The sequence below is a fragment of the Miniopterus natalensis genome, chromosome 3 (genome assembly GCF_054644295.1).
Source record: "Miniopterus natalensis isolate mMinNat1 chromosome 3, mMinNat1.hap1, whole genome shotgun sequence".
Classification (NCBI taxonomy): domain Eukaryota; kingdom Metazoa; phylum Chordata; class Mammalia; order Chiroptera; family Miniopteridae; genus Miniopterus; species Miniopterus natalensis.
In genome coordinates, this window is record NC_142083.1 from 39,218,151 (window position 1) to 39,245,995 (window position 27,845).

At 45.7% G+C, this 27,845-nt stretch overlaps 1 protein-coding gene across 2 annotated transcripts in view; it reads left to right on the top strand.

Moving 5' to 3' along the window:
* Nucleotides 1-27,845, top strand: part of PDE8B (phosphodiesterase 8B) — a 169,907-nt gene that overhangs the window by 93,504 nt on the left and 48,558 nt on the right. For both annotated transcript variants that reach the window (XM_087815421.1, XM_087815422.1), the window contains exons 3-10: nucleotides 1,769-1,959; nucleotides 5,386-5,445; nucleotides 7,832-7,889; nucleotides 11,853-11,941; nucleotides 17,818-17,896; nucleotides 19,864-20,004; nucleotides 21,534-21,622; nucleotides 23,664-23,724. In XM_087815421.1, coding sequence (XP_087671547.1) covers nucleotides 1,769-1,959; nucleotides 5,386-5,445; nucleotides 7,832-7,889; nucleotides 11,853-11,941; nucleotides 17,818-17,896; nucleotides 19,864-20,004; nucleotides 21,534-21,622; nucleotides 23,664-23,724 — 768 coding nt within the window. The remainder of the gene's footprint in view (nucleotides 1-1,768; nucleotides 1,960-5,385; nucleotides 5,446-7,831; nucleotides 7,890-11,852; nucleotides 11,942-17,817; nucleotides 17,897-19,863; nucleotides 20,005-21,533; nucleotides 21,623-23,663; nucleotides 23,725-27,845) is intronic.

The following is a 27,845-nucleotide window of genomic DNA, read 5'->3' on the forward strand; positions in this document are numbered from 1 at the left end:
TTTTTTTCTCTCTCTCTCTCCTTTCCTTTCTCTGAAATCAATAAAAATATATTTAAAGAAAAGAAAGAAACTACCCTTCTGTTCCTAATTGTTTAAGCCAAAAATGGAGACTGAAGAACAGTAAGTGCATTATCAACATCATGAGGCTATTATATGTTTTTCTTTCTTTTTTTTTTAATTTTAGAGGACTTTTATTAAAGCTGAGGACAATGAAACAAGGAAGGTCCTAGGATAACAAAAGGAAGGACTAGGTGGAGAAATGAGCCTAGGCTGGGCTGCTTCAGCTCACTGGGAAGCCAGAGAAAAGGAGAGCTTAGGGACTGGTTCTGGGGTTTGCCTGGGACAAACTGCCACTGCCCATTGCTGCTCTGGTTGCAAGCCTTGTGGGGTCCCTTAGAGTTTAGGAGATCCATGCCTATGGAGGGGGAGGGGGAGGGGAAAGATTAGGGTGTGTTCCCAGAAGGGAGAGAGCTCGCTGGGACCTTCTTTGTTTTTTGTATTTTTATTGGTTTTTAGAGAGAGAAGAAGGGAAAGGGAGAGAGGAGAGAGAAAGAGAAACATATATGTGAGAGCAGAACATCGATCGGCTGCCTTCTGCATGCCCCCCACTGGGGATCAAGCCTGCAACCTGGCCATGTGCCCTGACAAGAATTGAACCAGTAACCTTCTGGTGTACGGGACTACACCCAACCAACTGAGCCATAACCAACAAGGCGGGACCTTTGTTTTGAGGGGTTTTAAAGACTGGGTGTTTAGGGGAGATCTTAGGGAAGGATCTTAATAGAATATTCATCAGTTTTATGCTGATGTGCCAAAATGAGATTTCTTCTCTTAACTTCATCTGTCCTTGGGTGTGGCTGGAAAATGGCACTGTATCTGTTTTTCTTATTGGACCTGTTGCTGTGATGAAACCTTTTTCCTATTAATAGTAAATACCTCTTGCATTTTGCAGAAACTCCTACACATAGTTATCCTTTCACGCATCAGATATTTACTGAGCAGCGAGTAGTAAGTGCCAGCCCACTGTGGGCACGGGGGTATAGCAAGGAAGGAGACAGCTGGGTCCTTCCTGGCCTGAAGCCCAGTTCTAGTTGAAAAGATAGACCATAAGCACATGAGTAAATGAGCGCGTTCAGGGGACGGTGAGGCTGTCTCTGGCTTTCCCGCTGCCGCGGTATCGGGTCCAGAGCCCAGGCACGGTGAGGGGAACGTGGTGTGAAGTGCTGCCACCTTCTTCCCTTTGGTGGGACTGCGCCCAGTTCGCCCCGTCAGCTTCCCGGTTCATGAGTATTCATTCCAGCGTCTGGCAAGGGCTGGGCGTTTCCTGTTTCTTTCTATGGATTTAGGTGCAGAGTTCAGAGAGGTGGTCTCCAAGTGCCTTGACGCAGACACCGCCTGCACAATGGTCTAACCTGTGTTAATTATCCTGTTAATAATCTCACTGCTTAACTGTTTAAAAACAAAGCCACCTAGGAAATTAAAAATAAATAACCACCAGAGCGACCGAGCACCTGTTCTGTGCTCATTCAAGTCTCACAACTAGCTTGGGTGGCACTGCTCTTACCGCACCTGACAGGAGAAACTGTGGGCCGAAGAGAGGAAATGCTTGGTTCAAAGCTACACTGGAAGCCTTTGGAGGAGCTGGGATTTGAACCCAGGTAGCTTCTCTCCAGAGGCTGAATTTTTACCAGAATCCCATAGGCCTGTTTTTAATGCGGTCTCTAAGGTTGATGGTTGCCGTCACGGTGCTCTTTTCTGTGTGTTCCAGGTTTTGCTGATCTTTGCCAAGGAGGATAGTCAGAGTGATGGATTCTGGTGGGCCTGTGACAGAGCCGGTTACAGATGCAACATCACCCGGACCCCGGAGTCCGCCCTGGAATGCTTTCTAGATAAACATCACGAAATTATTGTGATCGATCACAGACAAGCTCAAAACTTTGATGCAGAAGCTGTGTGCAGGTAGCTTCCTTAATTTGATATGCTTGGTAAATGTCCACTTAGCCTAAAATGAAATTCATTTGTAGGTGTCTTAGTTCCATCCCAAGTATTTCTAAAATGCGTGTTGATGTTCCTAAGCAGTATATTCAGATCTCTGTGACGGAAGCCGTCACTCCTATAGATTTATCTCACCTTTTCTATTTTCTTACATTGAAGTTCCAATGAATGTGGAAGTGTGAGCTGGGCGCCACTGAAAACTGCGGGGTATTTTCCCCGAGTATTGCTCATAGTTCACAAAAAAAGCATTAAAATTCACACAGTTCTTATTATATAGATATGGTTTGGATGCAAACCAGATACTTTAATTTCAATTATTCTGCCCCAAAATGAGCATCAGAAATGTGTGAAATATACATTTCTCCCTGCCTGACACAGATGGGTGGATCCTACAGCAGGCACAGGGCGAAGGCAGCCACTGTGCAGCTGAAGAAAATCCTCCAGGGATCCAGAGCCCCACTTGTTTACAGAAACCTCGCGCTCTGGGGAGGAAACGCCTGCCTGTTCATAAATAAACCCGGTCCTCAGAGTTCGCTCTGGATGAACCGATCTATTTAGCAGACGTGGAATGCTTTGAAGCTGGACAGGAAGAGGTCGCTAATTAAATGCTAGGCCAGGACAGACTCCAGTTACATATGGAGCTGGAATTTTCTTGAAAATAGTAAATGAAATGCAAGGTAGGAAGGAGCATGGCTTCTTAGAGCCCTTGGTACCCTGATGAGAAGTGAAGGGATTAAGAGAAGTTTCTCGTCACAGGCGTCGCTTTGCTACTCTGACAGTTTTCAGTTTCCCAAAGAAGACTTTTTCTTGAGGAACCTTTTTTAAAATGTCTTACTGGTCTCAAGTAAGTTTATCTTCCTGCATAGGAATATTTGCCTATTTATTATGTATATTAATAAATAAAATGTATCATAAGATATTAGGATATTTTTAGTGGTTAGAAACATTTTTCCTTTTTAAATGGTTCTCAGGGTAGAATTGGGTCTTTATAATGAAGTATGTCTACTTTCACTTGGTCTGGACTGATTTTAATGACATGATTTTGTGGTAGAAATACCACAGTCCTTGGTGCATGGATAGAATGGTTTAAGACAAGCTCCAAATGTAAAAAGAAGAAATTAATCGGAAGAATTCTTTTAATTCAGGCAAAGACCCATTTTAGCAGATAAGCTTTACAATCTTCCTGAATATAAAGAAATGGAGATCTGTTTCCTAATAAGTGTCTGTCTGTCTTAGCGGCACAGAAAACAGTGTGGGGCTGGGCAGTGCCGAAACCAGGTACATACCTGCTGGTGTGCTTACTGACTGTCACTGGTCACTTTGAGGATGGCCCAATTCCTGAATGCGTCACTGCCAGGACATGTCCCTAAGATGAGCTGGGGACATGCTCCCAGCAATTGTGTATCTGTGGTCCAAGATCCCTGGCTTTTGAGCTAGGCTGGATCCTAGCTTCACACACTTCCTTGGACCCCTGCCCGGTCTGTCCCCAGGGTCCCCCTTAGTCCTCTCAGCCAGGAAGAGGCCCAGGCCCCTCTGACCACGCCAGTTCCTTCCGCGAAATGAGAAAGAAGAGGTGAGCCGCAGGAAGCAACCCCCAAACCTGAAGCCAGTCCCAAAAGAAGCTGAGTGTGTGATCCAGCCCAGTTATGTTCCTAACAGTATTTGAGCCTCTTGCCTAAGGCCCGCCCCTTTGAACACATCCCAGAAGTGTGCTCTTGACACCTCATTGGGGAGGAAGATGCTGAAGAAGGCGAGAAGTGCTTAGAGTTTCCTTAGAGATTAGAGCTCACCTCTGTCACTGCCTTCCTTTCATTAGGTGCTAACTGGTATTTCTGCTGAGAATCCAGTAGGCTCCTACATAGAGAATACATGTAGCTTTACTTTACCTTCTCCGTGTGCTGCATGGGAGTCGTCTGTGCTCACCTTGGAGGGCTATTGACTTATCCCTCCTGCTCACAGGGATTTGAGGCACAGTCTGCAAAGGTATCTGTCATTCAGCTATTCCTGCACCAGGGGAACCTTCACTTCCCAGGAAGACAGCAGCTGGCCACTTTCTCCCACCTTCCCCCCCCCACAGAGGGGAGTCTCAAGTTTTTTGAGAAAGGTCAGGAAATTCTGGAGCTGAAGAAGATGAAACAGTATGAGCCGGCTGTCCCTGGGGGAGCAGTTGTGCAAACATGTTGATGTGGAGAGGATCTGACACCCCAGGAGCTAGAAAGAGAAACGAATACATGTTGTTTCACAAATTATTCGGAGCACCCTGAGCCTTCTGTTCTTGGAGATGGCGGTTCTCTTGTGAGGCACCTCAAAACAAGCAGAGGCCAGACCAAGGAGATGGGTCAGAACAGCACGCTTATTTGTGCTAAGATTTGAGTATGTGTCACTTTATTAAAAGTTCACCCATTTCATGACCCCTGACCAGAATAATACGGAATTGGAACTGCAGCATTCCCAGCACGTTTTCTGAGAAGTTTACATCCTTACATGTTCTGATCCTGTTGAATTCTTGGGGAATAAACTGCATACAGGTGGTCACAGCGGTGACAGTTGCCATATTGCAACATTTTTCAGCCCCGGTTGGTGACCCCGTTGTTTAAAGTATTTGAGGACAAACAGCAGTGCAACTGGAAAGTTGGGGTGGGTCTGTGTACCATTTGATACACTTTAACCTGCATGTGTATATCCAGCTGCCAGCAAGTGCTTTCATTTCTATTCTAAGGTCAACTTTCTGAACTATCTACTACTTTAAAAGAAAAAGCAATCCAACCCAATTACCTCCCAAGTACAAATTGATAACTAGAGAATTGTAGGACTGCCAATTTTTTTTTTGCAGAGTGGAATTTCAATCAGAAAACATGAAATTTAAGTGGGATTTGCCTGTTTTTGAAGTAGAAAATTGGCAGATCTGACCTATTGGATAATTGCCTGGAAGTTAAAAAAAAATTTCCTTTTTTTTTTTTTTTCTTTTAAATAACACAAAGAGATTGTCCTGATCCACAAGGGCGTCTTCCTTTATTGTCTTCCATACGTTTTCTGGCTTGTTTAGTTTTTTGTTGTTTTTTAGTTTAATAGACTTTATTAGAGAAGTTTCAGGTTGATAGAAAAGCTGTGCAGACAGTAGAGAGAGTTCCCACAGGTCCCATATACCCCTCCCCTCCAGGTTCCTCATTGTCAACACCTTACATCCACATGGTACTTTGTTACAAAGTTCTTCAATTACAGGTAACATTCAATATTGTGTTCATTTCAGGTGTGCGGCATAGTGTGCACCTGACTTGTTCTTTAGACGAAGATTTGATTTTGTGCCATTTTCAGTGTGAAGCGGTTCACCTTGGTTTCATGTAGCAAAGCCCGGGTCACCTGGTTTGACTTGGCACCTTCTCGTTGCAGGTCGATCCGGGCCACGAATCTCTCAGAGCACACGGTGATCCTCGCGGTGGTTTCACAAGCGTAAGCGCACCTCCCACCCCTGCTGGAAACAGTCCCCTTCTTTCTGAGACATTTGTCTGATGTCATCCAGTCTTGGAGCTGGCAAAACAATGGCCATGTCCTTGGTTGGCCCTAGAGCACCAACCTTAGATCTTGCTTTGGGGGTTTTCTTTGTTTTGCAAGTTTCTGGAAATATTTAGATTTTCTCTCTAGCATATCTAATTGCTGCTGCCACATATTCATACACCTCAGGAAAAAAATGTTTACTTCATTATAAACTAGAGATGAATATAAAATCTGTGGAGGAGGAGATCTGGAGAGAACATGACTCTGGCTTATCTTTTTTCTTTAAAGGAAAGATATGAGAAAGAAAGAAAAAAAGAGATGGGAGAGAAAAAAAAGAGAGATGGGAGAATGCTTGTTTTTCACTTAAGAGGAAACAAATGGCAGGGTGAGAACAAGAGGCGCTAAGTCCACTGCAAGAATAGGGTTGTGAAGTTTATGTTTCTGAACAGTTCTGTGGCTAGAAGCAGGACTAGGATGCGTGCCAATTTGGAAGGCAGGAAAGAGGGACCAGACCATAGGTACAAGATTGTGGGGTGAGAAACTGCTCTGCTGGATTTATTGTCTGAAATGGCCAGCACTTAGAATGAAAGATCTAGAAGGAAAAAGTTGTTTGTACAAGCTACAGTGGTTGGAATCTTTGCAAGTAACAAACATGTTATAGTCACGTAATGGCCTTCATCAGCTTCAGAGGGTAAGACCTTAATTAGGGCCTAGGATCTACTGGACATGGGCCCGTTATGGCAAACAGCATGGATTCTGCAAGGAAGGAGCTGACAAGCCAGCAACTCCGGAGGGTTTAGTTCCTCCCCCAAGCACACCGAGCCGCGGGAGAGTTGAAACTCTCCATTCCAGGGCCGTGCTGGTGCAGTGGGAAATCCTGGCTTCAAAATTTTGGCCTAATCCAACTTCTACTTACCTGATACTCCTTGAGTCTCTTGTTAGGAGCTGTGTCTCTTCACTTTGATACCTGCCACAGTCTGTGGGGCAAGGAAAGTGAAGAAACTGTCCCCACTGGTTCCTTACCACTCCGCCTTCCTGGTGGGAGATGGGACCTCGAGGAGAATGAATGGGGGCAGCTGAGATGTGCAGCAGTTCTTGTTCAGCCCTCTGGCCCGTGTTTTATCTTATGGGAACTCTGAGCTCCTGGACACGGATACTGGAAGTGTACCAGTCCGCACGGCGTTTTTCCCCAAGCCTGGCTTATTCCATGGGCCCAAGAACAAAACAGTCTTTTTTTCCCCTACTTATACAGCAAAAATGTGTTCTTGTCCCTGACAAGTTATGGTTTGTTGTGGCTTATTATTATTTTTCACCTCCCCCCCATGTTTTAATAAAATATTTCATATATGGAGAGAGGGGTAATATAAATGAATGCTGAGTCTGTGCCACTCAGCTTGTGAAACAGAACATTATTAATATCTCTAGAAGCCACTTTGTGCCTGTCCTCATTTATCAGGCAGCTGAGGGGAGCCTCGAGCTCCAGAGGAGAAAAAGGGATTCAGGGAAGACCCCTTCTCCATGTGGGGCGATGCCCCAGGCGATGTCCCAGGCAAGCACTGGGATGTCTCCTCCTGCTTCCTGTCGGCTCCCCCCCAACCCCCTCTCTTCCATGTTTCTTCCCTGTTTTCCAAGGTGCATCCTCCGTGTTACCTGCTGGCTGTCCCAGGGAAACCTTTTCTCTGTCATGACCTGACAGCACAGCATGTCTTTGTGATAAGCCACACCCCCCCCTTGTGCTCAGACTGAAGTCCTGAGACCCAGCTGTAGGCTCAGAATACGAAACCTTCCCATGAAATGAGTGACGATCGTCAGTTTTTGGTTTCTCTCCTTCCTTTCTAACTTGGCATTCCTGGTGACACGTCTTGCCCACTTGGCTATCGGCTGCGGCAGCTTAAATGCCTGTCGCCTTCCTCAGGTTGAGAGTTGGACCTCGCTAGGTCTTGGGGGTGGGGGTGGGGGAATTGTGCTTTTAGAAGGTTTGGGGATGGCAGAGAGGACAGCGGCCTCTGGGATGAGCATTGTCTTTCTATGGGTCTGCTCCCCTACGCTCCTCCAGCTCTGAAGGGCAGCCAGCGTTGGGGAGAGCGGCTCATGTGACCTGTGGCGACGCTCTCAGGCACACGCTGGAGTTTTCTCCTCACTGTCTTGTTCTTTTCTGTATCTGGAAGTCAGGCGTGGGAGTCTGGTCCTTGATGGCAGGCGAACCCTGTGGGCACATGCTGGTCAGGAAGTCACCCTGAGAGTCAACGCCACGCTTGCCTCATTGCCCTCTCTCCACGTTTCAATGTGAGGGACCCTGGTTTGTATCTGCTGAGTGACCACGTTTTCTGCTTTGCTGCAGATCAGGCGACCATGAAGAGGCCTCAGTCCTCCCGCTTCTGCACGCAGGCTTCAACAGGGTACGTAGGCGATGGGCAGCACCTCCCTCGGGTGCAGGCATCTTATCCTTAGCTCTCCCGTGGCAGCAAAGGCCAATATCCATGGATAACTGCCGAGGGCACGAAGCCCAGGACGGTGAAGGAAGAAAGGAACTGTTCTCGTGAGATGGTAACAGGCAACTGCTAGTCAAGCTTCTTTCCTTTTTCTCTCATAACTTCATATATCTTAGCTATAGATATGTAATGACATAAAAACACATTATATCCGGTCAAAATTCTGCAGCCCCAAAGTTATCTCATTGAAATCAGTCCGTTTGGCTAGATTCGGTGTGTGTACGATCGCATGCGGGTAAGTCCACTGAGTGGGCCCCAGGGCCCGGGTTCGCCTCGGCCTGTCCAGCGTGTGCCTCAGGTACAGGCCCAGGATGGCCATAGCATCCCATGGACTCCCGGTTTAAATCATAAAGTCTCTGAGTGACTGCATGAATTACCTGCTACTCAGCTTGAAAATGAAGACCGATCGCTCCAAGGAGACGTACCAACCAACCGGATAACCAGACGCTCCTGGCATCTCCAGGCCTTTTGAGCAGGGTCATCTGAATCTCAAATGGATGATGTCATACACCCTGTTCTTTCAGAAATAAGATGCCACCTGTGCCTTGTGAGCTACGAAAATTCCTTTGGGTGCTTTAAGTAACGGTACATTGTAACTCCTGGTTTAAAAAAAAAAATCCCATTTTTGTTGTAGACCATGGAGAAGCAGAAATGTCCGTGTGCCGCAGTTTTGAGCTTTGGTTGTTTCCTGCTCAGGTGGAGCGAGGTGCTCTACACAGTATTCAAGCAGCACAGGGCTCACGGGTCCTAGACGTGAGTGTTCCCAGTCAGCGCCACTCGCCTAGCCCTCCCCGTGCCCCTCATCACGCCTCTCGGAGGCTGCCCGGGATTCTGAAAGCTGCCTCCCAGGCTGTAGCGTGATGAGAACGCCTAGAGAATGCCTCTGAGCTCTGAATGCAGAGCTGCAAAAGGAAAATTAGTAAAGAAGCCTGAGACTCCTTTACTTACAAGGATCATTTTCTGAGAAATAACCTAAAATCATCCACAGGTTTCATAGATCTTCTGTTTAATGTTGACCACCCGCTGCGCCCCAGCCCAGCGTTGTCCTTGCCGCCTGAGGCAGCACCTCCGGGAGTGTGAGCACATAGGTTCCCCTCACCCCTCGGGCCTCGTTGCTGAGGCCAGCAGTGACACCCTGTGGGGGACATTCATGAGGACCCGGTGGGTGCTGTCGGGTGTCCATTCGGAGTTTCACTTTCAGTTCAGTGCTCTACCTCTGACTGGTGCAGAGATTGTCGTTTGGAGTGATCCTGGGATTGCATATCTCACAGAAAAGCTTAGGGGAAGAAGTGGCCCTCTTTGGGTTCAAATGCGATTAAGTAAGTTTAGGAGGAAGAAGGTCCGGTGATCCTTTTCGTGTGTTTTGTAACCTGTCCGTGCTGCTCTAGAAGGTTCCGTCGCCCTCTGTCTGGATACAGTGCCACTTTCTGTAGCCAGCCATGGAGAATAAAACCCGTGGGAGCATGAACCACGAGACCTGTCATGGGCACCTGGAGGTCTTTCGTAATGGGTCTGAGCGGGGCTTTTTGCCAGTTAGGCCAGGGTGCCTCCAAATACTTTCCAAGGGAAGCACATTGCACCTACAAATGCTTTCCCTCCTGAGTTACTGTGATACAGACCAGGTGGCTGGTCTCCTTTTATGGGCAAAATCTTGTCTTTGGCAACTCTGTACCCGAGCACCCTTCCAAGTATGCCAGCGGTTCTGCCTTCGGTGAGGTTATTTCCTGCCTCTGAGGTGTTTTGACTGTATGAAATCATCTGCTGAAACTCAGCCCTGTGCTGCTAGCTCACTGGCCAGTGCTTCAGCCTCTGGGTCCCTGAGTGGGGATCCAGCAACAAACTGTGCCGTGAAAGAGCCCACAGCAGCTCCCTTGAAGCTTTTAGCTATGCGGGAGTGGCCTCTGCATGATGCTCAGTCCACTCTGAGCCTGGTAGAAGCCAATACCTTAGCAAAGGGTGATTGCAGCTGTTTTTATATCAGCCTTGTATTGCTCTTTTTCTAGTTGAAACTATGCTTTGCCAGTTGAACAAGTATTCGTGGAGCACTTACCATGTGTAACGCAATGTGCTGGGAGTGCCAGTCAGACACAGTTCCTCCCTGGAGAGGCTTCCTGGGGAAGAAATGGAGAGCTAAGATTTATTATTTGTCCAGGTCTATTCTGGGTGACTTACTTCATTCTCATCTACAAGCGAGAAATTAGATATTTTCTCCATTTTTACAGAGGAAGAAACAGGCTCAAAATGACTAAAGAGATTTCCAGAGCTCATACAGCAAGGTCAAGATGCCAGCTCCATGCTGGGTCCACTAAAGTAGTATTTCCCAAACCATCAGTGGAACACCAGTGTTCCAAAGCTTTAGCAAGTGTTCTTTGGCAAAAGGCTTCTGTGGTCAAATAATTTTGAGAACTCAGTGAAGGCTCTGTTCCCTCTCCCCACCCCTGAGAATGCTCAGCGCACATTAGCAGCATTGCACGTTGGGCACACTGAGTGACCCGAGGAGTTCTGTGCTGGAGAAACATGCCTGGACGTGGGGCCCGGGAATCTGAATTTTTATCCAAAGGCTCAGGTGATTTTTAGTATGTTGAAGTTTGAGGATCACTGCTTTTGATTCACTCAAATCATTTCAAAGATAGGGGTTAACTACAGTCTTGAAAATCTCTAGAAGACAAGACACTGGAATCTTCCTTTATCTTTAGTCTACAAAACACTTATTAAGGATCAATAATGTACAGAGGGCTCCAGTGTTTAGAAACCATCGCCTACAGACAGCTGTTTTTCACTGCAATGGGAGTTCTTAGACTTGAAGAAAAGTGAAATATAAAAACTTATTTCTTATATATGAAAGTGAGAATATTGTATCACACACACACTGAAAGCCTGGGGGAAATAAACCAAAATTAATGACATCTGCAGCTTATGACGTTATCTCTAGCTTAGGACATTATCAGTGATTTGGTGAGTTTTCTTTATATTTTTCTGTATGTTATACACTTTAAAATTAATGTGTATTACTTTCATAATTAGATTTAGACAACAAAAGTTTACTTTTAAAGCTTCTGTCTTAAAAAACACACAACAAAAGTTTACTTTTAAAGCTTCTGTCTTAAAAACACACACCTAAATCTGTTTATTCCAACATTTTCAAAACTTTCCACAGATTGTTTTTTGTATCTTGGGAAGCATCAGCTAACAATGGTCATAGGCTGATATATAATCGTCACCCAGAAGCTCATCCTGAACCACGTTTAACTTTACCGAAGAAAGGGAACCTATTTCTGCTCTGTGTGTGTTCGTGGAGGAATCCCTCCCTTTCCTTCCTGCTTTCCAGCTTCACCTGCTGGGCAGGGTGTGGCACAGGAAAGATGGGGCTTCAAAGGTGCTCCCCAAGGAAAAGCCACTAGATAGTGGAAGTGTGTGTGTCAGAGAGACACAGACACGAGGGAAGAGTGCCGTGGACACTCAGAAGATGAGGAAGGAAGCACGGAAGGGCCTCTTCCCTCAAGAGAGACCACTGGCCTGTGGCACACACCAAACATGTGCAGTGCTGGGTTTTAGAAGACTTTTCCTAGTGCAATGTGGAGCACAGGTGTTTCCTTAATTAACAGGATTGTGTTTCTTTTCCTGTCAGTGTTCATCATGAAGTTTCCCCCACCTTTGCTATAAAGGGAGTTAAGCGTACAGTATTCCCTGTTCTGGGTTTCTCGTGCATTGAAACAAGCTTTTCAAACACCTTGACAACTGTTTTGTTTCATTTTATCCACTAGTTGTCTTATGTAAGTTACTAGTGTAGGAAAACTGTTAAGCGTCTTTATTTGACCCTTGAAGAAGCAGTTGTGTATGCCTCATGTGTCATCTTCGCATTCCTTTCAGAGATTTATGGAGAATAGCAGCATCCTTGCTTGCTATAACGAACTGATTCAAATAGAGCACGGGGAAGTTCGCTCACAGTTCAAATTACGGTAAGTAGCCAAGTAAGACGGGGTGCAAGCTCACAGCTCGGGAGAAGAGCCCGTCTGTCACCCAGGGTCCTGTGCGCAGGTTCCTGGCTCAGTCACAGGGATTGTGAGGCCATTAAACATGTAACAGTAGCTGGTAAACAGCAGAATCTAAACTGGGACTCTTTGTTATAATGAAATAAATTAGGAGCATTTCTTATTTTGACGTTATTTTCCACTATTTACAGCATTTTTAAAATTATATCTTGGGAAAAGTACTGTTTAATTTTTGTACAATTAGATGGAGATTAAGAATAGCTTTTCAGGATTACTTTCTACTTACTACTTTCAACATTTATAAATTCCTCCATGGATTGTTATGGATAGGGGAAAACCAATGGGTATATTTACTATGTTAACCGTAATAATTGCTACATAACCACGATAGCAATTTCATGAGGCCAGTTTGTAGGCTCCATGCAGGAGGTATCTTTAAAAAACTGATTTAGGTCTCTGAACAGGTGTAGAGTGCTTTCAAAGCAGGCTGTCTCTGGTGCTCCCTTCTGAATGGGATTGTCTGAGAGTCTGGCCAGAACTCTGGGCAGTGGGATGTTCTGCTTCTGGGGCATCTTGGAACGGCAGGGTCCTAGTTCATGCCTGGTTTGGCTCAGGCTCCACTCTTGCACACTCTCAGAACCCTGATGTTTTCATCTTGCCCCCTTCAAGCAGAGAAAGAGGAGGGGACAGAGGAGGCTCTACCCAACCTATGGCCCCTGGGAGGCCAGTCCCCAGCAGATCGAAACTGTAGGATGCCAGACAGTCCCTGGCTTGGCTTCTCTCTCTGGCCATCTGCAAGGTCAGGATGGTTTCAGTCTCAGCAGAAAGTAAGATAGCATCTCACTGTAATTATACTTCTTATCTTGACTATTTAATCTGTATTCAAAGGGGATGAAACCCTTTTTAAATTTAATTTTTCTCTGCCATTCTCAGTCCTGTGGAAGTAAAACATATTGGCATAAACCCATACAGGCCCGTTCTTCTGGGACTCACCCTGCTTTGGGTGGACACAGGGCTTTAAGAAATAAATTGTGGGGATAGATGGTCACTTTCTTAGGTGGGAAAGTATTTAAAAAGAATCTCAAGCAGTGGAAATTTAAGTATTTTAACAGTTTTTGGTGAGGATAGTGCCAGAGGCTTTTGAATATGTAAGTAAGTAAATCCCTCGGTTTCTCTGTGTCCACATATTTGTTAGAGTAAGAGAACTTCATAGAATTTTTCAAGAAAATCACATTGCCTTTACTTCAGAAATTTATTATTTTTATTATTGTACATTAATTATTTCTATTCCTGGGGGTCTCTGCTGTTTTTAATTGAGGGTACGAAAGCTTGGTACTTTTTTTAAAAAAATGTTTTCGAAATGAATAGAATTGGAAAAAGAGGGGTTTCATTTGGTTTAAATCTTTTAGTGTGTGTGTATTATCTGCAACAAAAATGAACAGATACCTTATTGCTTTGATAGGTAATTTCCTCGATTTATTTTAAACAAGTCTTTGCGTTTCCTTGGGCAATGTTAAGCGTGATGGCAGGCGTCAGATGTCGGGAGGTGCCTGTGCACAGCGGGGGACGAAGGCAGGGCTGGCAGTTTGAACTAACACCCCCAGCCAGCTAGCACGAGGGCTTGAAGGAGGGCTTCTGGTTATTGCACTAGTGAGATCTGCTTAGAGCCAGGGCCCTGAAGACTTTTCTGGGTCCCACCGGACTCAGAACTTGGTGAATTTCGAAGTACCCAACACTATGTAAGTCCCATGACTTCTCACTCCTGACCGACTGGAGCTGCCTGGGGGAGTTGGACATAATGAAAATGCTAAAATTCTTATTACAGATCAGTGTGCAGCTGGTGAATGGACTTGCCTCAGGCAGGCGGTGGCCCCAGGAAGGTGGGTTTGCCTCCCACACCAGTGCAGTTTGGCTGGTAAAAAGCCTCCTTCCTAGTCATCCTAGTCATGAGCGACCAGGAGAGCAGCCCCCATGGGGGAGGGGGGTGTATGGGGGGGCAAGCAAGGGTTCTCCACAGAGACAGCCAGAGGAGGGCCAAATCGTCATGTTCTCCCATTGCTTTTTGGCTGGTTCTGCCTCAGCCGTCTCCAACTCCCTTCCCCTTTTTGGAGGAGTGAGGTGTGTGCGTGGTTCGACTCTCCCTGGTTATATTAGGTCTGGGCCCAGCAGGTGGGGCACGGAGGCCCCGAACCATGGCCTTCCCCAGCTTCCTAGGGCATTCGAGGACCTCTAAAGCCTCTACCTGCACCCCAGAGGCAGGCAAGCGACTGTCACTCGCAGACTAGGAAAATAGGCTCTTCATTATAACAATGCCAGAATAATTATAGCCTAATTATATAATACTTTCCCCTGCAATTCCGCCCCCAGCTGCAGCTAAATCTGTGACATGACTGGCATTCTGCAAGGACAGTCTGTACTGCCAGGTGGTGGTGCATGTTGAAGGTACAGACCCCTGTCAGGCCTTCGTGTAGGGTAACCGTATTTACTTAGCCGAGGGGGAAAGTCAGGACCCTGTGATCAAACAAAAATTATTTGGTTTTAGATTTCCATTTTATAGAATACCTTTTAAAAACAGGAGAACTTAACCTCACTTCTGAGTGCATTGGAGGAATTACTTTATGGAACAGAAGAATTCGTGCAGTGGGGGATGTCCAGGGAAATAGGGACAGATGATGACCGTTTATATCTTATTCTTACACCTTTGTTGTGAAAAGAACTGTTATCCAAAGTACAGACAGGATTTATCTACTTATTGGGAGTTGAAGCTGATCAGTTTATACTAACGCAATACCAGCGGTGTGTCATCCTTAGCCTGATCTGCTATCCAGGAATTACACCCAAATCATCAAGTTTATTTCATTCCAAGTCTTAAGAAGGTAGCAGTCCTCAGTTTTAGAAACATCATTTTCTAAGAGACGGGCAAAACTCTGTGTTCCGCGGAACACTGCATCTCTCCAGTATTAACAGACGTTGACTGAGTGCTGTGGACACGTGCACGCGAGTGACCGCCTTTGTGTCCCAGGAGAAACCCAGCTGTGAAAGCTTAGAGCACAGACCCAGTGCACCACTGCCCAGGAAGGTGCCCGCCACGGCAAGTCCATGACCCGTGCTGGGGCCCTCCTCCCTCCCCGCCCCTCCCAGACCCCTGCTGGGACGTGGACTTGTGTTCAGACTCCTCTGTACAAGCCGCCACCTTGCACAGTCCTGCCCAGGTTCCAGGTGGCCTCCGTGTGTGTGTGTGTGTGTGTGTGTTTTGTTTGAGTAGACTCTGGAGTACCTTTGGTATGTAACCCGGCCACCTCAGCCACAGCTGACAGCGGAAAGCACAGAGCCAGGGAGACTCAACAGGATGGCTCACAGCTGCCCAGTGTGTGGGCGGGTGTCCTGCTTCTCCGCCGGACGCGCTCTGCCCCGGGCATACACCACGGTGTTCTTTATAGACTTTGTGCCCGGTCTCTGTAATACTTGCCTTTCCCTCTGGACCTTCGCCTTAAGAAGGTGAGGGGGAAATTGTGACATCGCCTGCACTTCGGGGGTTTCCACACCAAGGTTACTTTTCCTGGTGCTACTTTTCCAAGTTTTCCAAAGTCTTAACCTGAAGGATACAAAAATATACATGAGGCACAGTTACAAGGTTACCGAGAAGAGAAAAGAAATAAAGCCAGGCCTCTTCTGCATTAATTATTCTATTAATAATAATTAATAGAAGCAATTAAATTCCCAAACTTGAGGAACACTGTTCAAGTCAGTTGCCTCATTTTGCTGGAGGTTCTTAAATAGACCTGTCAGCCAAATTGGTTCAAAGCCTGGACTAGGCATTGCCGTCCGGGAGTGTTTGTCACGGGAAAACAGTCTTCTGTCCCACCAGCGTCCTCTTACCTCCCCTGGTGATACGAATTTGCTTTGTCCTGTTGCCTTTATACTTTGGGAAGATCTTATACTCTGTGGATAATCATACGATGAATGTTTAATAGGTAAATTTTGGAGAGTGGAGCTAAGATCTTGTATAAAGGAGCCTCTTGAATTGACAGAAACAATAGTTCTCTGAAGTGCCTGGTTGCGTACCCAGCTGAGACGCACAGGTACTCTAAGGAAAAATACTTGGGCAAAAGTGGAGTTTATCATTTAATGTGTGTGAGAGGAATTTATCGCATAAAATGTGGTAGAGCTTAATTTTGCAGCCTCACAGTTAAGGAATTAGCCCACAGAGAGTGTGCTTTTGACACCTGACTCCTGGAGGACGGGCGCTTTCCTGCGGTGCCGAGTTGGGTCCTGCACCGGCGCCTGGGAAATATTTCCAGGACTCACTTCGTCCTGAGAACAGCGCAGTAAGGGCTCTGGTAACAATACTGTCATCCCCTTTTAGTCTTTCTTATTTTAAATGATTATGTTTACAAATGCAGAGATGCTCATAGGACAGTATACCGTTCAAATTAGGGAGCCTGGAGCAATTTAAATAAAACGTACTGCAGGCCTCGAGAGTCTCCGCCGAGCTAGGCTTACATTCTCCTGGGCTCGCCCACATCATAACTGCTTCCTCACCCTCCCGCACCGCGACTCAGTCTCTGCGACTGTAGGAACGTGTCTTTCGTCGGGCTAAAATCCTTCACCCCCCCCCATACACATTACCTTGTTATTTATTCTATTTCAGTTCTTGGCTTGATATTTCAGGTATTATCATGAGAAAAGATAGATTATGATTCACTTTTCACCAACAACCTTTGAAAGCTTTAGAGAACAAAGAAATACTACTCTGGGATCTTACAAATAGCAACACACGCCATGTGCTGAATTATTACATTGTCTCGAGCACTTTGAGAGACGTCTCACATAAACTGCCTGCTTTGATTCTTGTAACAGCCTGTAAAATATGTGGTGTTCTCATTCTCTACATGAGCAGACAGAGCCAGCAAAGATAAAAAGTTGTCCAAGGTCCTCTAACTGGCAAAATATGGAACCAGATTTCACCCAGTTCTGCCCTAGGCCTTGCAAACAGTTCAAAACAGGATGGCAAAGTTAGATGCCATTACGAGTGGAAAAAATGAATAACATATTAAGAGTGTGCTTTATAAAACATCAATCCAGCAAATCAACATCTTTTTTGTAAGGGGTAAGAAAGCCTTCACCGGTATTCTTGAAACAGCCAGGACAAATAGCAGAACTTTAGGAACTAGTTACATACTTGCTGTTAAATAGTAAGTAACATTGTATTTGGAGTTGCTCTAGATTTGGGAGATAGTTAAAATTCTTTCCAAGAAATCGAGAAATTGCAATGATTTCAAATATTCCAGATATACAACCAAGGTCACCAAAAAAACTGGCAGCGGGTGTGGTTGAAAACAAAGTACTATAAAGGCTTGTTTATTTGAGATCGCAAAAGAGAGGAGATAAAGTGTTTGTGTCTGTTGCAAAAGGCCAGGATACCTCAGCTCCAGTTTGGGCTTAAGTGGATTTTCTTCATCCATGGGAACTTGACTTCTGTTTCATTCACAGCGTGGTCAAGGAGAACATTGTTGGTGTAGAGCATAGGGACCTAGGGGACAGTCCTTTTACCTTTCTTCTCCTGCAACAGTAGTAGGGTTTCACTCAGCATATATGTGGTTCATTTCATGATCCGTGAAGATTTTGCTGGTTACGGTTCTTCTCTTTGTATCTTATGCATGGAAATGTGTGCTACTGTTCACTCAGTTAGTTTGAAAGCCTAGGTTTTTGTTTTTTCTCAAAGCAATATCAGAAGGTACATGGCTTTAATGAATCTGAGGAACTGTTCACTTTGATAAGTTAACAGATGAAGCACTAATGGTTTTATAGCAGAACTAACATCGATGTTTTGCAACTTTCAGGGCCTGTAATTCAGTGTTTACGGCATTAGACCACTGTCATGAAGCCATAGAAATAACAAGCGATGAGCATGTGATTCAGGTACGAAGACACTTTTTATCTTTAGGTGTCAAAATAGAACCCTTTAAGTTTGCGCCACCTTTTCCCAAGCTCTTTCCCATAATTCTCACATTTTAGCACAATTTCTTTGGAGAAAACAACACCAAAATATTTAAAGAAAACTGATAGACTTAAGCTAAGAATTAGATATTCAATAAGAATAAAAATGTATTTGGATCAGAGCCTGAGATTTCTTTAACAGAGACAGGGCAATTCTCTAGACCATCTGCGAAGACAGCATTTACACAGAAGTATGTCAGAATTGCAGAATAAATGCTTGTAAGTGCCTCTGGGAACAAAATATTTTCTTTATTTGTCAATTACAGTTGACACTGAATATTTTATATTAGTGTCAGGTGTACAACATAGTGGTTAGCCATTTATATTGTTTACGAAGTGATCCCCCCATAAGTGTATTACCAACCTGGCACTGTACGTAGTTATTACAATATTATTGACTATTCCCTGTGCTGTACTTTACATCCCATCCCCGTGACTACTCTGTAACTACCAATCTGTACTTCTCAATTCCTTCACCTTTTTCACCCAGCTCCCCAACCACCCTCCCCTCTGGCAGCCACCAGTTTGTTCTCTGTATCAATGAGTCTGTTTCTTTTGGGAACAAAATATTTTCAAAGGTGTTCATTTATTTGCCTGTAGTTGGTATTCTAATAATAAAGTGCCCTAATATACTCAAGTTATCTTCCTAAGGAAATGTGTAGAGTAGACAAGCCTTTGTTGAAATTACATCATGTTATATTTATTGGAAAGTAAGACATTTATACTTAAAACAAACTCAGAAATGCAGGCTTTCCTCTCATGGGTGCAGTTGGCTTGCATAGTGGCATCGAGTGTGAAGAGCACTTACTCATCCGTAGAGACTGAAGTCAGTGTTCAACACAGTGGGCCCACGGCAGGCAGAGCCCCACATTTGCTCTCCTGCAAAACCCCTCCGCTGCGCACACAGACACCTGCTCACACCTGCGCACACTTGCTCTCATACCAGACCCATAACATCAGCACCCACCGTGCCTAGGCCCGGTCATCGTCATGTTCATGAGGTTATCTCATTTCCATTCATTGACCCTCTGAATGAGACGTAAGTGCCCGTAATACAGATGGGGAAACTGAGGTCAAGGAACGTATCCAAGGAAAACCCTGGTAATAAGCATCGGAACCGAAACACGTCGCCATATCTTTCTGACTCTGAAGCCTCTCCACCTGGTACCCTGTGTGGCTGTACTTACGGAACTGTTTTTCTGGCTGTTCCTTGAAATGGATCTGAAAGCATCCTCGCATTGCTGCCTGTTGCTGGCCCAGGTCAGGGTCCCAGACCTCAGAGAGACCAGACCAAGCACACACCCCCCATCTCCCCCACCTCCCCCACCTGTGTCCAGAGTTGAGCAATCAGTTCTCTTCATAAAACACGTTTGCTGTGCACCTCCCTCTCTGCAGTGGGTAGCCGGGGGTGTCCTCAGTAAGAAGGGGAAGGGTCTCCCCACTTGTAACCTAACAGTGACACCTTTCGCAAGAGCCCGAGTTCTTCATTCCACGGTGAGCAACTGGTGGTTAGAAGCCCTGTGCCTCCGGGAGAGGGGACACGGTGATGCTGTAACATGATATTAATCACCGCCCAGCCTTTACTGGGAGCAGCAACAAACGGGCTGAGGACAGCGGGCCCCTGAGTGGGAGAGACTATACTGACTGCAGGTTTTTCTTGGGGACCCTTTCAGGCCCCTACCAGCCCTCTGAGGGCAAACTTAAAACCAGAGCAAGGAGGAAGTTGCCTGGAGGATGTTGTATGCAAGGGGAAATGAAAATGATCTCTGTTCTATAGACTTTGAGGTGGTCCTGGATAGGCTATTCCTGCATCTTCCTCTGTGTCCCAGCAAGCAGTCTTCCGGGTTACAGCGTCCCCACACTGATCTGTGACCACTCCCCATTCACAGTATGTCAACCCAGCCTTGGAAAGGATGATGGGCTACCACAAGGGCGAGCTCCTGGGGAAGGAACTTGCGGAGCTGCCCAAAAGCGATAAGAACCGGGCAGACCTCCTGGACACCATCAACACGTGCATCAGGAAGGGCAAGGTGGGTGAAACACACGGAGCAAACCCGCACACCCCTCCCCAGGGCGTTCTCAGCACTGGGTTTTATGTCATGTCTTTAAGGTTGGCTTCTTTAATAATGTTATAATTAAATGAAAAGTGTTTATGTTTACAAAATGAATTAATTTTGGATATCAAGCAAATCTGGTATCATGGTGATATAGACTCTGGTGATTTTGTGTAAGGAAATGTCATCGTTTGCATGAACATACCCCACCTGTCATTGCTGGAAGAGCATTCCTACCTCTGAGCAGAGTCCCCCCCTAGAGCTGTTGTGCGTTTTTTAGCTCATCCCGTGCCTGGGGGACTAGAAGCATTTAATTTCAGTATTCACACATAGGCCTGGTTTTCCTTTTCCTGTTCTCTGTACGCATCGCGGTTCAGTAGAGATGGATGGCTCACGTCTCCCCACTGCATCCGCCTGTCGGAGGCTCCCCCTCGTCCCGGTAGATGGAGGCAGTGGTGTGAATGCGGCGGGACCTTCCCTCCGGCCCTCGCCTCCAGAGGAGCACTGCTGCCGAGGCTGGAGCTGCTTGTGCGTTTTCTCTTAAGCACTCAGAGTGCTTGCTCACATGTTACTGCTTTCATCTTGCTTTCTCTGATGTGAAGTAGATAAGCATTGTTTTCATTTAATGGGGCACCATTGTACAAGAATAAAATAAGTTTGGATTATATATGATGGCCAAAATTAATTTTTAAAAAATTGGGGCAATGAGACTGAAAAAGAAACAACATTGCCAAGTTCTCCAAAGTAACTACCAACAGATACTGCCCCACATCTGGTGGCCCCACGTGCATCCCAGTTAGCCGCCTGTGGGAGAGACGGGGCAGGGAAGGCCGAGAGAAAAGGCCCAGGTTCTGATTTAACCGCTCCCTCCCAGAAATTGCGGAGGTGCCGCAGGCCCCCCTTGAAGTCACCAGGTTCGTCATCCCAGCCAGTTCCCCAAGGTCCAGAGACAGCAGGAGTCTTCGTCCCCACCTTTGCCTCCTCCATGGAAACTGCTAGGTGCCAGACTAACCCAGAGAAGTCTTGGCTGGACGCCCCATAGGGTGTCAGGCTTCAGGGAGAGTTAAAAGGTACAAATTCATACGTACATCCTCCACTTTCTAATTTGGGCACATTAGTTAGGATCTCTGAGCCTCAGTTGACCCGTCTGTAAATTAAGGATGATAGTAGCCAACTCAGGTTGTTGTGAAGATTTTGAGAAAGACCTCAGAAAAATCCCTTGACCCGGTGTCACTACACCCATCGGGCTGAGAGCAGGAAGTCCTCCCACGGGCCAAGCATCCTGGGACCCAGGAGGGGCAGCCTGGTGGATGCACTGGTCTCACTGTGCTCGTGCGCTGTGACCATGAGCCCTACGTAGACAGATCACAACGGGAGTGAGAATAGGGTTTTGTGGAATGTAATGGAAGCATGTGGGAACTTACCCCTCGGCTTGATAAGACCCTCTGTGGGAGCAGATGGTGGCCTTCACAGAAGGATTTTAAGAGCTCTCTTTGTCCATGTAGGAGTGGCAAGGGGTTTACTACGCCAAACGGAAGTCTGGGGACAGCATCCAACAGCATGTGAAGATCACCCCAGTGATCGGCCAAGGCGGGTGAGAGCAAACTCTTGAACTCTTTTAGCTGAAGGGCCCACGTGGGCACATTGAAATGCCAGCATAGGCGTTAGACCCACAAATACACAGTATATACCGAGGACACCTCCACATGGCCAGCAACCACCCCCAGACATGGCTCTTCCTCCCTCTGTCTTCTGCTTCTGGGCTTTGTGAAGCACCCCAGTAGCCCACCTCCACCTGGTCACCTGTGGCCCCATGGCGCCCACTGCCTCTGAAGGAGCTCAGTTTCTAGGCCAGCCCCCTTCACATCAACAACAAAATAACTGGGAGCCAGCCTCCTCTCCTGAGGCACCGGCTAGGCGCTGGCTTTCTCCAGGCCGGCCCGAGGCTTGCTCTGAAGCGGAAGAAAGCCCTGGCGGTCTTGGCTACAGAGAGAAAGGTGTGTCTGATCCAAAGCTGAGGTGATCTGATTCCATTTAATCTCAGATTAGCAGAGAGGCCTATGCATTTGTGGAGAGATAAGGCAAGTACGCGATTCCTTTGCCTGGTTCCAGTTTAATTTTGTGCGGTTTCCAGAGCCCAGCGGGATCCCCTAGCAGCACATCGCTGAGGAGCCCCAGCAGCGGCCCCGTGGTGCGGGTTCGTAAGGGGCGCACCGTCGTGTGAGGCCTCGGAAGAAGAACAGGTGGCAGTTATCGTGCCAGTAACCAGAGAGTCCTGCCTGTGCTCTCGGACTCCCCCGGCCCCTTGAAGCTTGTTGCGTGGTTAGAAAACAAGACAGTCCATAAAGTCAGCAAAGCGTGGATAGGTTGTGTCCCCTCCAGTTTTATTTTTTGGTTAGTGCAGAGACCATGGCACTTCCTGCCATCATGCTTCAGCTCGGGTGGCGGGGATGCTGGCGGTCCTCGACCGCCCTCCTGAGTGCAGGCAGAGGCCACCGGGACCGTTGTGAGTCTGAAGTCCCCGTGTGGCCGTCCCCCCAGCAGCGGCGCTGAGACCGCAGCGGCTGGCCTGTTGTCATCCCCACCCTGATACCATCTTCTCAGAAAATTTAAGCTAACACTCACTCTGGGCGTGTGTGACCAGAATTATTAGGTATCCACGGCAGAGGAGACCTGCTGCTGCTTGGTAATTTCTGTCCGAATGTATGTTTCTGATCTTTCTGATCTTACAGATAAGAGAGAGAATTTCTTTTGTCCAGACACAATGTTATTTCCCCCCCAATTGTAGACAGTGAGCTGTCAGAGGGAATTCTTATTAAAAGTAGGGAGATTTTTACCTCTTCCTGCTGAGTGAAGTTTGTTACAGCATAACCAGCATTTCCTATGCTCTCCTCAGAGTTCTCCAGAGAAAACGGAACCAAAGAGAGAGACAGACAGACAGACAGGAACAGGGGAGAGGAGACAAGACTCACTACTGGGAAATCTAACACAGCCCGCTGGAATTCCTGGCCTCCCTCTCAGTAGAAACTCTTCCCTGAGCTGAATTTTGCGCGGGGCTGAGGCACCTGTCACCCACCCCTGGTCTGCTTTGTGGTAATGAGCAGGACCGCAGGCTGTTTTGGGATTCTGGCCATGCCCTTGAAATAAGGAGATTTTTCTCTGCCTGAAAAATACCATCGTTACGATGACCATGCTATGAAGTAATATAGAATATTAAATATAAAAATAGCAGCCCTGAAACTTGGTCACTGTCCAAATGAGTCTTTTGCTTTCTATATAAGCCATGAAAGTATTAGCGTCAGCAGAACAGAGGCCAATTTTTCTGGAGTGGCATTTCATCCTCTCATGGAAGATGTTGAGGAGCCAAGCTTCAGGAGTCAGTTACAAAATGAAAGACCCATTAGGAAAGCGCCTCTGAGCCAGCAGTGATCAAGGGGAAGCCGGGTTTCGGAGGCATGTGTGGGCCGTGTGTGAAAACGCATTTTCTGTAGATTGGGTTTTGTTTGCATTGTAAATCTGCCCTAGAATAGACCCTGGAGCTTTGCTTTAAAAAGTTTCTGTTGATGTTTTCATTTGCTGATGTATTGAATCATCTTATATCTGACTCACTAATAACTAATTATTTATGTTATTAGGAAAATTAGGCATTTTGTCTCCCTCAAGAAACTGTGTTGTACCACTGACAATAATAAGCAGGTACGGTATCCGCTCGCTTCGTTTGCTTTGTCGGCTTGACCGCGCGTTCATTCCCACCAATGCTCTCTGCTTGTCTGTCTCCGTATCTTACTGTCGTTGCCCGTTAAGAAGGTTTATGGCAAAATGAGGCTCCCTTGGCAGATAGTAAAAAAAATTCCCCTACAAGCCTGTGCCACTGTCTTGGTGACGCACATCACTTACGGTTTAGCTTGTGGCTGTGCAACTTGAGACTAATGTTTTTTGAGCATAAAATTCTTCCTCCAAATCAAAACTGTTCTGTTTTTCCATCTTAATGTCTTAAGCAAATAAAAAGTATCGATGCCTTTGAACATTTCACCCCTACAAATTTATATCCAAAACAAGAGTCACTCCAAGCTAGTACTGGGGGTTTTTTCACCATCACGTCACGCAGAACAATACATTCCAGTGTTCTTCTGCAGTAAAAGAATTTTAATCAGTTGCTTTTTTAAGACTCTTCCTCTGTAGAGGGTTTTATCAGAGAACAACATTGCTATTGGTATTTTTTTCTTTTTGATTTATACTTTTAATGCTGGATTATGTGTATTTTCACTTCATGCATTAAAGTTTGTTGATTGAGAAGTACTCAGCAAACAACCACTTATTATCTATTTTTGAAAGCATAAAGCGTGGCCTTCGATGTCGATGAGGATTTTAAAAGGAGGGACAGAATATCTAAAGGATATGAAGGACTTCAGGGCATAATCCATTTTAATGAACATGTGGGAGACTTGTCAAGTGTGGGGTTAGAAGGTGAGGCCTGACCAAGCAGAGAAGTAAAGTGGGGGACGCCAGGACCCAGAGGTGCCTGGGCTCCTCCCCGTGAGGAGGCTCCCAAAAGGGAGGTGGGACTGAGGGAAGAGCCTCCGGGGCTCTCCGGAGGCCAGGCGCCTGAAGGGAGCCATGGGCACTGGAGTATGTTGCAGAATGATCCCCTAGGGAACGTTGTCGCCACACACAGCTATAAATTTTATTCTCGTGATGAGGACTTTTAATAGGTACTCTCTTAGCAACTCTCAGATACACGCTGCAGTGCTGCTAACTGCTCAGCATGCCGCACACTGTGCCCCCGCCAAGCGGTTGTGTTATAGCTGGAAGTTTGTCACTTTGATCTTCTTCACCCACCCCCACCCCCACCTCTGGGAACCACCAGCCGATTCTCCCTATCTATGAGTTTGGTTTTTTATATTTTATTTTATTTTTTTTAGACTCCACATATAAGTTATATCATACGGTATTTGTCTTTCTCTGACTCACTTCACTTAGGATAATGTTCTCAGTGTCCATCCCTGTTGTTGCAAATGGCAAGATTTCCTTCTGTGTGATGGCAAAATAATATTTATTATTTACACAGGTTCTTGAATAATGTTGTTTTGTTCAATGTTGTTTCATTATAATGTTGATGAGATACCACAGAACCTTAACTGCTATTTATATCAATTAGGCTATGGTAAAATTGGTTTTGTTATATGTTGTTTCACGTAAAGTTGCAGGACTTATCAGCTATGTTAATGAGGACTAATTGTGTGTGTGTGTATATATATACATATATATATACTATATTTTCTTTAGTCATCTGCTGATGGACACTTGCATTATTTCCATGTCTTTGCTATTGTATGTAATGCTGCAGTGAGCATTTATCATTTCCTTTGGATAAATACCCAGGAGTAGAATTGCTGGATCATATCAAAGTTCTATTTTTAATTTTTTGAGGAACCTCCCTGTTGTTTTCCATGGTGGCTTCACCAATTTATATTCTTATCAATAGTACACAAGGGTTATCTTCTCCCTACACCCTCACCAACACTTATTTCTTGTCTTTCTGATAGTAGCCATAGTATGAATTGATATCTCATAGTTTTCATTTGCATTTTCCTGATGATCAGTGATGTTGATCACCTTCTCATGTACCTGCTGGCCATTTGTATGTCTTCTGAGGAAAAATGTCTAATTTTTCCATCCCTGGTTGGGAATCCATGTATGTGGGGAGCTGACTTAATTTATCGGGGGTTTTTTTTCTGTGCAGATGGTGGCACTTCTCACCCCTCCATTATTCAGGTGTCAACTTATTCTGATCCCCTGCCCATTGTTTAATCAGATTGTTTGGGGGTTTTTTGCTATTGAGTTGTATGAGTTTTCCATATATTTTGGCTATTAACCCTTTACCACATATATGATTTCCAAATATATTTTTTCCCATTTGGTAGGTTTCCTTTTCATTTTTATGATGGTTTCCTTTGCTGTGCAGAGGCTTTTTAATTTGACGTAGTTACACTTGTTTATTTTTGCTTTTGTTATCTATGCTTTGGGTGTCACATTAAAAAAATCATCACCAAGACCAATGTAAAGGAGTTTCTTTCCTATGTTTTCTTCTATGAGTTTTATGGTGTCAGATCTTATGTTAAAGTAAGTAATGATCCAGAGGTGGGGAACTTTTTTTCTGCCAAGAGCCATTTGGATATTTATAACATCGGTCGAGGGCCATACAAAATTATCAACTTAAAAATTAACCTGCTATATTTGGTCAGACATTCAATTAACTCACCCCTAATGTGATGGATGGAACTGCTTTTCTTTGGTGAGGCCTTGGCAGGGAGTTTAATCCATTTGAGTTGACTTTTGTGTATGGTGTAAGATAGTGGTCCAGTTTCATTCTTTTGCATGTGGTGGTCCAGTTTTCCCAACACAATTTATTGAAGATACTACTTTTTCCCCATTGTATATTCTTGGTTCCTTTGTCATAAATTAATTGATCATATATATGAGGGTTTACTTATGAGCTCTTTATTCTGTTCCATTGATTTCTGTGTCTGTTTTTATGCCAATACCATACTGTTTTGATTCTATAGTTTTGTAATACAGCTTGAAATCAGGAAGTGTGATGCCTCCAGCTTTGTTCTCCTTTCTCAAGGTTCATTTGGCTTTTCTAGTAAAATATTCTAGAATAGCCAAAGCAATCATGTGCTTTTTCATAAGATTTAGTTAAACATAAAATGCCTTCTTTAGCACCAAGAATTTTATCTGGAATCAGGAAATTTTCACTAAATACCACAAAGTCGCACAGAAGCAAGTCCTTGGAGACCTCTGGGAAAGGAAGAGATTTGACTTCCATGGGGAAAAAAATCCTCTCAACAGCAAAGTTCAGACATCCCAGGAGGAAGAGTGAGATCACATGGGAGGTGACACAGGAAGAGGGAGAAGTGCAGGAAATCCTGGTGACTCTTCACAGATAAACTGCTGGACCCAAGCTACACAAACCAACCTGTATGGGCTGTGAAGCCGTGCTGCAGAATGCTCCTGCCAGAAATGAGCCAAGCACAATTCATGTCCACAGCCAAGCACAGCCTGCCCCCACTGACCTAGCCGCATTCCTCCTCCCTCCTCTCTTTCTCACTTAATGAGTGGGACCCCCAGTTTCCCTGTCACTAGCCTCCCTGCAAACTCCATGTGCCCAAATTCTACCAGGCCTTCATGGTCCAGCCCAAGAAACATCAAGTCTCATCTCCCTCCTCAAGCCCCCAAAGTACCTTCTTTGGTGTATATCACCCCTACCATTATCATGGCTATTTGGGTGCCTAGCTGCCCTCTCCTCTCCAACAGGTTCACCAGGATATGCTTGTCTTTGTTTTCACCTGCTGGCCTGGCACACAGTAGGTCCTCAGACTGTTGGTTGGCTTGAATGGAACTGAATGTCCAGGTCCTGTCCTCCTGCCACCTGTAAATACTCCCTGCTTCACAGGGAATGCAGGCAGGCCCATAGCACAGGACTTAGGGATGCAGAATCTAGGGGCCACCTCTTCTTTTCTGAAGCTCTAAATAGAAATGTCATTACTGCCATGAATTAGCTGCTGTTCTGAGAACAGTGGAAACAGAGCTCAGATGTCCTGAGCCATTGACGTCACCTAATGGTGCTGCACAGGCCTGGAGAGACTCTCAGGTTTTCCAGTAACAAGGAATTTTTCTATCTCTGGCTGGCCAGTGTTTTTCCTCCTATTGAAGGAGACTGAAGTGAATGGTGACAGGCCTGTTATGGGGGGCTCCCCAGAGGGTAGGAGCAACCTATCTGCAGGCGGTTCCGGTGGTGGTGTTTTCTGGGGTTT